The 15,430-nt window shown below is 40.0% G+C and overlaps 1 protein-coding gene and 1 long non-coding RNA gene across 2 annotated transcripts in view; one reads left to right on the plus strand and one right to left on the minus strand.

Moving 5' to 3' along the window:
• ZNF582 (zinc finger protein 582) overlaps window positions 1-7,238 on the plus strand; it is a 23,101-nt gene extending 15,863 nt beyond the window's left edge. The window contains exon 5 of the mRNA XM_081807806.1: window positions 3,339-7,238. Within this exon, the coding sequence (XP_081663932.1) occupies window positions 3,339-3,409 (71 nt within the window). The 3' untranslated portion in view covers window positions 3,410-7,238. The remainder of the gene's footprint in view (window positions 1-3,338) is intronic.
• On the minus strand, window positions 2,351-15,002 carry LOC115936653 (uncharacterized). Its single transcript, XR_014141097.1, has 3 exons — window positions 14,882-15,002; window positions 13,428-13,554; window positions 2,351-2,625 (listed from the first exon to the last, which is right to left on the minus strand). It is a non-coding gene; the product is annotated as an uncharacterized LOC115936653 (long non-coding RNA).
• Window positions 15,003-15,430: the final 428 nt, after the last annotated feature.

Raw genomic sequence — 15,430 nt, forward strand, 5'->3', positions numbered from 1 at the left:
CATCACTTTTGTCACAAACAGAAGGGGCCGGTTGCCTACATAGTGGCCATACCCGATCCCCTTCCTACTGGCAGCATCTGTGTCTTGCCTTAGACTCTGAAGATACCAGATGCTAACTTTTCAGCGTTTTCTGCAGCTCAGGATGGCTCTCATGTTCCAGGGTAAGGCCAGTATGTTCCAGGGATCTGTAGGGGCTTCTGGGACAGATTTTCCTCATTCAGAAGAGACAGATCTATCAGGAAGACTCCATCATCTCCTCTCATCTGCTTTTAAACATTCTCCTATGAGAACATAATGCCTGGAACTGCTGTAGCCATGTTGGAACCAAAAGGAGAAAACCGAGGACCTCGGAGAAGCTGACCCAGAGTTACCAGGCCAATTCTGGAACTGTCTCCGTGAAGCCTTGTTATGTAAAAAAAAAAAAATAAACCTTTATTGCTGAAATTACTTTTAGTTGGATATTTTGTAAACTTGTAGCCAAAACCATCCTAAATTATGTAACTTCAAATTTTATTTTACTACGACTGGTAAATGTGGCCTGAAGATACCTACTTTTTTGAATTCATTTCTCTTCGTAGCTAAATACAGGATTGATTTTTGTATATATTCTGTAACATTGGAAAAGAATATATATTCTACTTTTCTTGGGTATAAGATTCTGTTTAAGCCAGTGGATTATAATGATAAAATTCTCCAGGTTCTTAAACAATTTGGTACACTGGATCAGAATTTCCTAAAATGAATTTTTTAAACCAAAATCTTGAGTTTTCAGAGATTTTTACTTTTTAATTAATGTTGCTTGATTTATAAAGACCTACAACATAACCTCTATTGATGAATCATTATTTTTATCATTATATAGTATCCTGTTCGGCTAAGTGTAGGGGTTGACAAACCAAATCTGGCCTGCTGCCTGCTTTATAAATAAAGCTTTATTGGAACACAGCCATGCTCATTTATTTACATATTGTCTACTGCTTTTGCACTGCAACAGCAGAACTCAGTGGTTGCAATAAAGACTATAGCCACAAATCCTATACTGACTGACTCTTTAGATAAAAGTTTGCCAACCCTGGCCTAGTGTAATCCTTTTGGCATTTTATTTCCATACTGGGTAACACTACTACTAATGATTTGTCTTTGTTTACCTGGTATATTTTTGCTCATTCCTTTATTTTCAACCCCTGTCATTTCAGTTGTTTCTTGAAACAGAAAAAAAAAAACAGCTGATTTTTTTTTTTTTAAGATTTTATTTATTTATTTGAGAGAGAGAATGAGATAGAGACAGAGAGAGCATGAGAGGGGGGTGGGTCAGAGGGAGAAGCAGACTCCCTGCTGAACAGGGAGCCCGATGTGGGACTCGATCCCGGGACTCCAGGATCATGACCTGAGCTGAAGGCAGTCACTTAACCAACTGAGCCACTCAGGCACCCAAAACAGAGCTGATTCTTAATTCAACTTTATTCTTTTCATTTTACATTGTATGTCCTATTTGTGTTATTTTGGTCTTTTCCTTTCCTTATGTTGGCTGATCATTTCCCCTTTTGCTAAATTGGAACTTCCCACTGTGTTTAGGGTAGTGGTTATCTCCACATTCCTTATCATTTGGGCAGAATGAAAGCAGTATTATACTTCTATACCCACCATTAATTTACTTTGCCACTCTCCTCCAAGAAGAGACCACTCTTGCTTTCTTGTTCCTTTCCTTCACAGCTTGTTCTTTCGCATTTCCTCCATTTCACTAACGTAATATAAACTTAATCCAAAGCTTTTAGTTTTGCTTTTATTTCATTTATGATGCTTAAATTACTTACTGCCAGACCCACTCATGATTTCCATTTAAATTTAAATATACTCAGGTAGGGGTGCCTGGGTGGCTTAGTAGGTTAAGCGTCTGTCTTCGGCTCAGATCATGATCTCAGGGTCCTGGGGTCAAGCTCTGGATCAGCTTCCCTGCTCAGCAAGGGAGTCTGCTTCTCCCTCTCCCTCTGTGCTCGCTTGCTCTCTCTCTCAAATAAAATCTTTAAAAAAATTTTTTTAAATATACTCAGGGAAAGTAACATTCATTGTTGGCTGCTGATTCTTTTCATCTTTTTTTTTCTCTGTCTTGTGGTAACAGTTTTATTTCAAATGCTATTTGGTTAGACTTTTATTGAGTAGTTCTATTTCTCAACAAATGGAATATACTGGTATTCTCTGAATCCTTATGTGTCCAGAAAAGTTTCTAAGATCCTCACAAATTATACTTCCGTTTGGTAGAACATTCTCGGATTATAGTTTTTTCTCAGTAATCTGATTTTTCTTACCTCATGTAGATGTATTTGTAACAAATTAACAAAAACTTAGTGGCTTAAAACAACACATTTATTGTTGGGATGTCAAAAGTCTGAAATAGGTCTCACTGGGCCAAATCAAGGTGTTGATGGGGATGTGTTCTCTTGTGGAGGCTCTGTGAAAGAAACCACTTTTTTGGCTTCTAGAGGCTGCCTGTATTCTTGGTGTGGCCACTTTCCATCCTCAATGGCAGCAATAGCTTCTTGAGTCTTTCTCACATTGCATCATTCTGACACTGATTCTTTGGCCTCGCTCTTTCACCTTTAAGGATCCTTGTGATTATGATGGCTCCTGTGGACAATCCAGGATAATCTTGTCTTAAATTCAGCTGATTAACAATCTTAAGTCTATCTGCAACTTAATTCCCCCTTGCTACTAACATAACAGGTTTCTGGGATTAGGATAGAGACATCTTTGGAGGGCTATAATTCTGCCTACCACAGTAACTGCTTCTGTCCTGGCTTTTGGCAAGAGTTTCTAGCCTTAGAATTCAGGAACTTAAGTAGGATATGCTTAGATAGTCTCATGTCCTTTTTTTAGCCCAAGGAAATTTTCTTCCAAATATTAATTAGGACTTCTCAATTGTTCTATTTTATTCTTATTTTAAAACTTAAAAAAAAAAAATTTATGTATGTATGTATTTGAGAGAGCGAGCCCACACACAGAGCAAGAGCAGGGGGAGGAGCAGAGGGAGAGGGAGGGGAAAGACACGGGGCTCAATCTCACGACCCTGAGATCATGACCTGAGCTGAAGCAGACGCTTAATCGACTGAGCCACCCAGGCATCCCAAGAATTAAAATTATAATCATGCAGGGCATGTAACATGGGAGGAGCAGAATTTGGGGGTGAGGGACATTTTAGAAATCTGTCCAAGATGCTCAGTATTTTCATGAACACCGGAAGGCTGGCATGAGATAAGGGAGGAAGAGAATTGCAACCTGTCTTTCTGGGAGGCAAGCCTGACCTCTCATGTTTTCTCTTCCCTCCTTGGCTGCCTTCTCAGGACTCACCCTTCCCCAGGAGAGGAACATGGAGGACTCATTGGTCCTTGCTATTCTGAAAGCCATGGCCTAGGTAAGTCATGCTTTCTTTCTCCTTCCTCAAACTGTGCTCATTTTATATAAATGTAGGAAAAATTTGGGGGGACTTCCTAAGTCCAGTGAAACATGAAAGACTCCTATGTGAAATATGGTTTAATGGACTAATCAGTGTTTAAAGGAACCACACATAATAATGCTTTAATGGTAATCTACAGAACAGGGTTTCCCAGTTGGGAGAGATGGGCAGTGGTGGTGGTTGGTCTCTGCTGTGATCTGAATATGTTCTTCCAATTCATATGTGATGGTATTTGGAGGTGGGACCTTTACTAAGTGATTAGGTCAGGATGAATGGGATTAGTGTCCCTACAAAAGAGTCTCTAGAGAGATCCCTTACCTAACTCTTCCACTATGTGAGGATGTAATGTCAAGTTGGCCATCTGCAACCTGTGAGAGGGCCCTCACCGGAGCCCAGTCATGCTGCCACCCTGATCTTGGACTTCAGCCTCCAGAACCATGAAAAACAAACTCCGATTGTAAATAAGCCACCCAGACTGGTACTTAGACTCTGAAGATACCAGATGCTAACTTTGGTACTTTGTTACAGCAGCCAGAATGGACTAAGACAGAAGGTCTCAGCCTCAGATTGTAGTAACATTGGGGGTGGCATTGGGAATTTGGTTATAGAATCTGAGACATTGCCCAGCAGTCCCTCCAGATGGATGCCTGACCCAAGGTCATATTTGATGTTGAGCCACAAGTGTGGGTAGTGGGCCACATCTGTGTGAGCCTGGATTACTCCCCACCCGCCATTAGCATTCTATTGCTTGGGAACAAGGAAAGAGCACACTTAGGGATGGGCTAGGTGAGACTAGCCAGAGTGCATGAGGTATTGAAAATCATAAATCAGCAGAGCTAGGAATGTCCCTAAAGATATCTTGTTCAACCTCAAGTGCCCCAAAGTGAAAGGTTGAGTCACTTAGTGCAATGTCATGGGAGAGTGTGCAGCTAATAAAAATAAATCTGATTAAAGAAGCTGACCTAGTAAGGAGAGGTAACATTAAGACAGTGATGAACCTGACTCTTCAATATATTTTAAAAGAATACACAACTCTCATAATTCCTAACAGAGACTCTGTTAACCATTTTGCAATGATTCCATGAAAAAAAATGTTTCTCTAGCTCAGGATTTCTCAAGCTCAGTACTAATGATATTTAAGGCTTATAATTCTTAGTTGTGCTGTCTCATACATTGGTGAATGGTCAGCAGCATCTCTGGCCTGTACCACTTGGTGCTGGTAGCATTTCCTGTCCCAGTGGTGCTAACCAGAATGTCTGCAGATGCTGCCAACTGTCTTCCGGGGGTGCAGAATTGCCCCGGAGAACCATTTCTCTCATTTGAATTTTCTTGAAACATTATGAAAGCATTCAAACACTTAAAAAATATAGCAATGTTTCCATATTCACTGCCTAATTTCTGAACAGAAGGAAGAAAGACAATTCAGACATATTAAGAAGTTGTGCATTGACCTTCTACAGTTAAATTTATTGGAAAACCATGGAACTTGAATTCTTTTTGTTCTTCGAAGTATCTTTTGATGGACCTATCTCCCTTTATGAAGGAAGTTGTGCTGCTCTCAAGAGAAGTACAGACCCTTCCCTTGAATTGCCACAATTTCCTTAATGTGCTCGCTGGCTTCAGCTCGGCAATGTCCTTCTCATCCTTCTATTTTTCTAGTCATAAATATTTATTTCAATGGCACACATTATCATTTTGTTGTTTCAAGGGTCGGTGATGTTTAGGGATGTGGCGATAGTCATCTCAGGTTGAGTGGGGCAGGCTGGAACTTGCTAGGATCTGTGCAGAGATGGAATGCTGGAGAACTTAAGCAACTTCATCTCTAGGTAAGGTGTTAATACCCCTGGGGGCGCCTGGGTGGCTCAGTCGTTAAGTGTCTGCCTTCAGCTCAGGTCATGATCCCAGGGTCCTGGGATCGAGCCCCACATCCGGCTCCCTGCTCAGCGGGAAGCCTGCTTCTCCCTCTGCCTCTGCCGCTCCCCCCGCTTGTGATCTCTCGCTCTCTGTGCCAAATAAATAAATAAAATATTAAAAAAAAAAAAGATGTTAATACCCCTGGAAGGTTGAAATTTGTCCACTGGAACATCTGCTGCCTTTGGTGTGAATTTCTGAGGTGCCTTTCAAGACTCTGGTTGAGTTTCTGCTCTGCTCTCAATGAGATTGTACAGAATGGGGATGGATAATTCTATAGGATAACACCTAAAAAAGCTTCTTCCCCAGTCCAAAAATGACTTCCTCCTCTTCTCTGGCCTTTTCTAATTTCTTCTCTTCATTGATAACCAGGAACTGGATATGAATTCTGAGACACCCCCTTTGTGACTCTGCTGCATTTCTTCTTGGGTACACAGGTTTTTCTATATCCAAGCCAAATGTGATCTCCTTACTGGAACAAGGGAAGGAACGCTGGTTGGCAGAGAGATGTGACAGGAAGCCTGGGCCAGGTGAGTGAAGGATGATTAAGGAGGGCAGTGGCACTGTAGGTGATGGCCCAGGTCAGCAGGATGGAGCACCTTTGAGACAATGACTAGAAGGGTCCCGTCAGAGAGCCTAGTGTTCAGAACAGAGCATTACTCCTATCAGTGCGAGCTCTGGGGGGGCCTCTCTTGTACTCCCACACACCACTCCCTGTGCCTGTCTCCATTCAAAGAGGAAGGTGCTTTCTTTGAAGTACAACTTTACCTTTCCAGAGAACATTATTTCTTCCCAGTTTCTCCCCCATTCTTTTTTTAATAGTTGGGTCATTATTTCCATCCAAAAGCATGTTTCCAAAAATAGTTTATTTTGGTTACAGCACAATCATTTTTTCCTTTGACATGTTTTTCCAGATTCAGATTTTGTACATTCTTTCTTTCACTCTTTCCCTTTTTAGAGAGGGAGGGGAAGAGGCAGAGGGAGAGAGAATCTTAAGCAGGCTCCACACCCAGGGTGGAGCCTGACACAGGGCTTGATCTCACAACCCTGAGATCATGACCTGAGCCAAAATCAAGATTTGGACGCTTAACCAACTGAGCCACCCAGCCGCCCCACTCTTTTCTTAATAAACATTTTCTCATTTTCCAGTTTGAGTAAGACTCTGTATTAACCTGGGCCCTAAATTTGCTTCTGATGCATCCTCAGATGTAGGATTATGCCAGCCTATAATTTCTGCTGTCAAACATTTCTTAAGCATTTTTAAAAATTCTATATAGTCAAATTTTTTATGATTATTATCATAATTCTGATCATGATTTTTTTCATTCTTGTATGCAGGCTGCAGAACACTTTGTGTAGACGTACCATAGTTTATTGAACCACTCTCCTATATGTGGGTGTTTAGACTGTTTTCAGTATTTTAAAATTATGATCATGCTGTAATGAATAGTCTTATGCATATATATTTTCATGTTGTTGGAAGTATATCATCAGGGTAGATTCCTAAATGTGGGATTTTGTAGGCAAGACTCATGCTTTTTAAATATCATACTAGGAAATTGCCTAACAAGTATGCCCAAGGGCTGTTTCACTTTCTAGAGGATTTGTACCTTTGTCTTACTGTTTACTATTGATTAGGACCTAGACTCATGCAGTTAGCTTGTTAACATGGACATTGCTGGCCAGCAGAAAAAATAACCCCAAATGCTATGATTTTCACACTCTGTATGACATTAACCAGTTTTTGATGTATTAGCAAGCTCTTTTCAGCATTTGTTTGTGTTTGTCTCTGTATTCATTTATTGACTTCTTCTTTGAAGCAGCTTTGCCATCATGCTGGTTCCTTATTAAATAGGAGTTAAATAATTCTGACAAACCTTATGAATGCAAGCAATATGCGAAGGCTTTCCACCACTGTTCTGATCTTCCTCAACATCATAGAATTCACACTGGGAAAGACCCTGTGAATATAAAGAATGTGGAAAGGCCTTTAGTCCTGTTTCACTCTTTACCCAACATCAGAGAATTCATACTGGTGAGAAAACCTACGAATGTAAGGATTGTTTAAAAAAAACAACAACAAAACTGTATTTGGCTCTCAAAACTTAATGTACATCATAGAGCTCATACTGGGGGAAGTTCTATCAATATACTGAATGTGCAAAAGCTTTTAGTCACTCCTCACTAATTATTCAACATGAGAGAATTCATACTGGAGAAAAACCCTGGCTGTAAGGAATACAGAAAGGCCTTTAGTGGTATCACACAACTTAATGAACATCAAAGTATCCATACCAGTGAGAAGTCATATAAATGTAATGAATGTGGAAAGACCTCTAGTCATCATTCATATCTACCTCAAATCAGAGGATCCATACTGGTGAGACACCTTATAAATATAAGGTTTGTAGGAAGGCCTGTATGCAGGGCTCACAACTTTATCATCACCAGAGAACTCAGACTAGTGAGAAACCATATAAATGTAATGAAAACTTTCAGCTGGATTTCACAATTTAATGAATATATTAGCAACTATACTGATGAGAACCTGTATCAATGTACTGAATGTGGAAAAGCTTTTAGTCACTTAACACTAGTTATTCAATGTCAGAAAATTCATACTGGTGAAAAGCCCTATTATGTAAGGAATGTGGGAAAGCCTTTAGTCAGTGTTCACAACTTAGTCAGCATCATTCTTTATGTATGTAGAATGTGGGAAGGCTTTCAGATACTGTCATCTTCCTTAACCTTAAGGAATTCATGCTAGAGAAAATTCCTATAAATAAGTGAAGGGAAGACTTCACTGGTTTTGTTCCTCATGGAACATCAAATAATTCATGATTATGTATAACCTTGTCCAATATGGAAATGCTTTTTGGTTCAACTCATGTTACATTTATCAGCGGATTCACATCATCACATTCATCACTAAATGCCGTATTAAAATGGTAATGTAAAAAAGTCCCCCAATACCACCTATCAATTATTATTCATTGCAAAATTCATGCTGGCAAGCAACCATGTAAGTGGAGAAATTTTGGAAACCATTTACCTTAAGCTAACCCTAACTTACATAAAAGGATCATATGAGAAAGTAACCCTTTAAATGCCATATATGTGGGAATTTCTTTAGGCATAAGGCTCTTTATTTTTAGAGATTTTATTTATTTATTTATTTATATATTTTTAAAAGATTTTATTTATCTATTTGACAGAGAGAGAGAGACAGCTAGAGGGGGAACACAAGCTGGGGAGTGGGAGAGGGAGAAGCAGGCTCCTGGCTGAGCAGGGAGCCCAATGCGGGGCTCAATGCCAGGACCCCGGGATCATGACCTGAGCCGAAGGCAGATGCTTAATGACTGAGCCACCCAGGTGCCCCGAGATTTTATTTATTTGACAGAGAGAGCACAAACAGGGGAAGTTCCAGGGGGAGAGGGAGAAGCAGACCCCTGCTGCCGAGCAGGGAGCCCAATGCAGGGCTCAATCCCAGGATCCTGGGACCATGACCCAAGCCAAAGGCAGACACTTAACCAACTGAGCCACCCAGGTGCCCCTAATTGTGAATAATTATGTGTGAAAGAAATTTCTAATACATTAACATTATTCCTTCCCAGTGTCATATTTTTATATTAATATACACTTTGACATGCTTACAAACAGTATACTAATGTAGTATTTTTCAGCATTTACTCAATATTATAATGTTGGTATATAGTCCTTCCTTATAATTTTATAGATGCTAATGGGTATCATGGTATCTCATTGTGGTTTTAATCTGCATTTCCTTAATGACTAATGATATTGAGCATTTTTATGCACCTATTTGCCATTACTTAATCTTTAGTGAACTATCTGCTCAAATCTGTTACCCATTTATAAATTGGTTTGTTTGCCTTCTTTTGAGTTTCGAGTGTTCTGTATATATTCCAGATACAAGTACCTATTTGCATATGTGATATGTAAATAATTTTCTCTAGGCTGTTGTCTTTTCATTTTCTTAGTTGTGTTTTTTGAGGGGTAGAAATTCATAATTTTTTTAAGTATGCTCCACATACAGTGTGGAGCCCAACATGGGGCCTGAAGCTATGACCCTGAGATCAAGACTGGAGTTAGGATCAACAGTCAGACACTCAACCAACTGAACCATTCAGGCACCCCAGCAATTCTTAATTTTGATGAGGTTATATTTATCATTTTTATATTTTATGGTGAAATATCAAAGAAATCTTTGCCTAACTTAAGGTCACAAATACTTTCTCCTGAAAGTTTTGTAGTTTTAGGTTTTACATTTAGCTCTATTTTGGAGTTAATTTTTGTATATGGTGCAAGAGATGGATCAAAGTTGTTCTTTTCATATAAATATCCAGTTGTTCCAGCACCAATTGAAAAAACACTTTTCATTCTCTACTGAATTGCCTTTGCTTTTTTTCCCCAAATCAACTGACCATGTATGTACCGGTTTATTTCTGGACTCTAGTCTGTCTCATTAACCTCTTTTTTTGTCTTTATGCCAATACTTGTCTTGATTACTGTAGCTTTTGCATTTTGCTATGAATTGTGGAATCAGCATGTTGAATTCTATTTAAAAGCCTACAGGGATTTTGACTGAGATGGTGCTGAACATATAAATGACCTTTGGTGAGAAGTGATGTCTTAATAATATTGAGATTTCCAATGCATGAAGGTAACATATCTATTTCATCAATATTTCTCTCAACTGTGTTTTGTAATTCTTAGTGTACAGATTATTTAAGTATTTCATATTTTTGGTGCTACTGTAAGTGAAAATTATTATAATTTATGGATATGTTACATATCCATAAAGATATATAAATCATTATATATATAATATATGATATATAATAATAAAATTATTATAAATTATTGTTTTAATTTCAATTCCTAATTTTTCGATGCTAGTATATAGAAATGTGATTGGTTTTTATATATTCATCTTATAATGTGCAACCTTGCTAAACTCATTCAACTCTAAAGTAACTTTCTGTGTAATACATAGGACTTTCTACATGATCATGCCACCTGCAAATAGTTTTACTGCTTCCTTTCCAATCTGCCTTCTATTTTTTTCTTGCCTTATCACTGGCTAAAACCTCCAGGACAATGTTTTTAATACAAGCAGTGGGAGCAGACTTCCTTGTCTTTTTCTTAATCTTAGGAGATAAGCATTCAGAAATATGATGTTGGTTATAGGTTGTCTTAGTCAGCTTGAGCTGACTATAACAAAACGCCTTGAGTGGCTTAAACAACAAACGTTTCTCACAGTTGTGGAGTCCGGTAAGTCCAAGATCAAGGTGTCGGCAGTTGTGGTGTCTGGCGAGCCAGGTCCTACAGCTCTTTTGCTGCCTAAATCCATCTCTTCTTGTAGTAGGCCTTGGAACTGTAACATAGGACTTTCTTGTTTCTCCTGCTATCAACTAATCAATTCTGGATTCTGTGATATCCATAGGCAATCCATTTCTTCTGTTCCTAGGGCTCTATCACCAGAGTATGTGGTATATATGTATATATGTGTATGAAATACACATTCATCTCGGGTCCTGAGTTTCATCTACTAAAACCTATTACACATTTCCAGCTTATGGTTCAAGCTATAGCTCAACTCTAAATGATTCCTTAATAAATGCATCACAAATGTGCTTCATTTCCTCACTTTCTATCAACTTAAGTATCACCAAGATTAAAAACTAAAACTATATTCACTCCTATACATCAAAACAACCAATTTAGGTCCTTCTAATGAAAGTTTCTGGTTTGCACAGGTCCACGGAAGCAAGTCTTAGTTCCTCCACTCAAAAGTAAAACTAAAAGTTTCTACACTTTTATTTTTTAAAAAGATTTTATTTATTTGACAGAGAGCATGCAAGAGAGCACAAGCAGGGGGAGAGGCAGAGGGAGAGGGAGACACAGGCTCCATAATGAGCAGGGAGCCCGATGTGGGGCTAGATTCCAGGACCCTGGGATCATGACCTGAGCCAAACGCAGATGCTTAATGACTGAGCCACCCAGGCATGCCGAAAGTTTCTATACTTTTAAACAAACTCAGGAAAGAATTAACATAGCAAGCCTGAGAATGCTCTCCTTAGAAAGTCTTGCTTACAAAGTTGGCTCTCGACGTTCTCTAGCAACTTGGTTTTGGGGAGGATTCCTGCCATTCCTAGAATAAAAGTGGCTCCCTGTGCCTAAATGATTTGTGTGAATGTAGCTTATGCAAAATACCTATCTTTTAAGACTCTGGAATTTTAGCATATGGCAAAATAGGCAGAGGGAACCTTTGTGACCAGCTTCCAATAAAACCCTTAGGTAACAAATCTCTATTGTTGTCCAGCCAACATCTCATACATATGTCACAACTTTCAGCTATTAGAATTAAGCACATCCTATATGACTCTTGTATCTAGTTTCCTCCAGACTTTGCCCCATGAGACTTTTCTCTTTGCTGAATCTTAGCTATTGTGTAGTAAAGAGTTTAACCTTTCCCAAAGAGATCTAGTCTTTGCCCTTGGCTTCTGGGAGGTAATCTGACTCCTTGAAATGTCATGCCTAGTAAAAGTATTTCTGTTTACGTAAGAAACTTGAACCATACCAGACAGTCAAACAATGTGATTTATGGTGGGGTATCAGTGTGACCTCCGCAGGGCCTAGAGACTGAGGTGAGCCACATAAGCAACCCACCATATCTTTGACAGAGCCCCAATAGAGAGTGGACACCTAAGGTCAGGTAACCTACTGTTGTAGGACAAATGGAAGCTTTGCATCTAGAATCCTCCTGGACTCTGCCCCATCAGTCTCTTCACTTGGCTGATTTTAATATGTATCCTTTCATAAACCATGAGTAGAAGTTTTTATTAAGTTCCGAGTCCTTCTAGTGAATTATCAAACCTGAGGGTGATCTTGGGGACCCCTGAATGTGCAATTTGTATCAGAAATGAGAGTGCTCTTGGGGACTACTCCCTAACTTTGCAGACATGAGTACAACTTTATGGTGAGTCCTGTGACTACTCCTAGTGAGTCATCAAACCTGGAGGTGATCTTGGGGACCTGTAACACTTGGGCCAGTTTTTAAAAAAGAATAAGTGTTAGTGAATAAGTGATCAATTAATACATCCATTTGGACATTCAGATAACTATACAGGTCATTTTAAAATAAAGAAACAGGGCGCCTGGGTGGCTCAGTTGGTTAAGCGACTGTCTTCGGCTTAGGTCATGATCCTGGAGTCCCGGGATCGAGTCCCGCATCGGGCTCCCTGCTCGGCAGGGAGTCTGCTTCTCCCTCTGACCCACCCCCCTCATGCTCTCTCTCTCTCATTCTCTCTCTCAAATAAATAAATAAAATCTTAAAAAAAAAAATAAACAGCAGTAGCAAAGAGTATGTTTCATAAAAATATAGAGCCTTATGCAAGACCGAAGAAATAAGGATGAGCTAGTGAGGAATGGGATCAGGAGTTAAAAAGAACCTTACCAAAGATAATGAAGAAAGACACACCTATAGTTTCTGAGGCTGCAGGCATTTATAAAGGTCAATGTAAATGTTGGGTGATCGCAGAAGATGACTAGTATTCCTGTAGGAACTCAAATTCAAGAAGCCTCAATTTCTGCACATGCCTGAAACATCTGAAGAGAGCATCTTTCATATCCTAAAGGTGCTGCCCTCTATAATCAGATGGTCTGTGATATGCATGGCTTACCCCTACCTGGTTCCTCTTACCCACTTGGCACTGGGACTCTCATCTCTTATTTCCCTCTCATTCAGGGCAGTTTCCCATGCTCTAATAGTGAAACTACATCAGACTTACAAATGAAAGACCTGTGAAAATAGGGAGAAAGAATTGGCCATGCTGTTGTTACTTAAGTGTTCTGACACAGCCATATTGTAATAAGGATAGAGGCCATTATAAAACAAGAAAAGTCTTGGTGAATATCTGGCAGATGGGATAAAGAAAGCTGCTCACATTTCATGGAAAATCAGAGCCTCACCAAAGATTCCCAGTAGAACAAGAAGACACATCCAAGATCAGATGCTAAATTAAGGGTTGGATGCACTTACCCACCCAAACCAAATTCTGATAATTCTCCAACATCACTGTAATGTACAAATCTCTTTGAGCAGGGTTCAGTAATCCCCATTCTTCCTTGGAGAAGCCAATGACCACATCTTTGAATGTCACTGATCCCTGAAATGACAAAATACTTTCTTAAAAGAGCCTAATTAAATGATAGGAAGTTGGGAGGCATGGAAAGGAGCTGATCAGAAATCTGTGTCTCTTAAGAGCAGCTTAGCTAAATCACTAAAGGGCAATACTGTGACATACTATTTGTTCACTAAAATTTGGGTGCAGAAAAATATTTAATGATAAGGGAAAAGTTCAAGATAAACAGAGTGATTAAAAAGAACTGAATACCTATCACAGTTGTTTCTAGAATCCTACATATGCACAATAGGAACACATCCAGACTCTGCTGAAAGCCACCTGTAATCAATTCTACTTTAGTCAATCTAAAGTAGATTACGTTTAGTGGATCTCTAGGAAGACTATCAGGCTAATTCACTCTTTCTGCCAAAATGAAATGCAGTCCCCCTTTCCTTGAAACTGGGTTGGGCCTACAACTTGCTTTAATCAACAGAATGTGACAGAAGTGACTCCATGCCAGTTCCAGGTCAGAAACTAAGAAGGCTGTTTTACCCTCATGGAAGCCAGGGAAGAAGTCCAGCCATCCCACTGGAAAGACCATTAAGAAGCCAAATGAAGACGGACAGGTTCTGAGACTACAAGAATAAAGCTGAGGAACCCAACTGGCAGCAAAAATAGAGGCCTAGACACAGGACCTACATATAGGCCTTCCAGTTAGGTATCACACTTTGAATGAAGAGGCCATCTTGGGTATTCCAAGCCAGCAGTTATCAAATAACAGGTAAATCATTCCTATCCTGCCCAGTTTGAATTCCTCACCCCCAGAAACATAGGAAATAATAAAATGGTCCTTGCTCTAGCTACTACTACATTTTAGGTAGAGTTTGTTATGTAGCAACAAACGTTAAAGACATTTAAAAAGAAAACCTCTGGCCCAAAATGGTGTCACCAAAATGGTGTCACTTAGGCTAAGTCACCAAATCGGTGCTTAATAACTAACCTAAATGCACTTTCATCCTCTCCCAGAAATGTAGTCTTAACCTGTCAGGCAGGAACTTTCTGGTCACAACAGTAATCGGTCACATGGGACTCTATCCCCCAAAGGAAGAAGAGATAATCTACCTAAGACCTCCTGCCCTTCCCTCAAGGGAAGATGGCCTTGCCTGGAACAACCCTTTCTTTTCTTTTGCTAATAACTTTCTCAACCCATCCCCCTTCCAATATAAACCTTCCACTCCTCAGTGCTCCCTGTACTCGCTAGTTTGCTGCCAGATTCATGAATCATTAAATAAAGTCAATGAGATCTTCAGTTTACTCAGTTGAATTTTGTTTTTTAACAGTGCCTCCGAAACCGGAGCAGATGTGTCACCTCATCTGCCTCCATCCGAGCCTGCAACAGGAGCAAGGAGTTCCATCTCCAGCCGCTTATGGAGAACGAGTCAGGGAAGGACGGAGGATGCCTTGCTTATAGCTAGTCTTCCTTTCCAATCGTCCGAGGCTTCATTAAATCTTTTTTTTTTTTTAAGATTTTATTTATTTATTTGAGACAGAGAGAATGAGAGAGACAGAGAGCACATGAGAGGGGGGAGGGTCAGAGGGAGAAGCAGGCTCCCTGCCGAGCAGGGAGCCCAATGTGGGACTCGATCCCGGGACTCCAGGATCATGACCTGAGCCGAAGGCAGTCGCTTAACCAACTGAGCCACCCAGGCGCCCGGCTTCATTAAATCTTTACACCATGATGATTCACAATGGTTTCATTCACCTATAACTGCCCTGCACGGTCCTCTTCAGATACACCTCCACTGCACCATCTGCTTGTACCAGTATCACAGAAAGCCAACACTTGGGAAATTTTACGGTATTGAACATGGAATGAGCGGATCTGAGCGCCGGCCGCCCCGCCCAAGCCTCATACCTG

Source organism: Leptonychotes weddellii, chromosome 16, assembly GCF_054177405.1.
Source record: "Leptonychotes weddellii isolate Sample4059 chromosome 16, ASM5417740v2, whole genome shotgun sequence".
NCBI classification, from domain to species: Eukaryota; Metazoa; Chordata; class Mammalia; order Carnivora; family Phocidae; genus Leptonychotes; species Leptonychotes weddellii.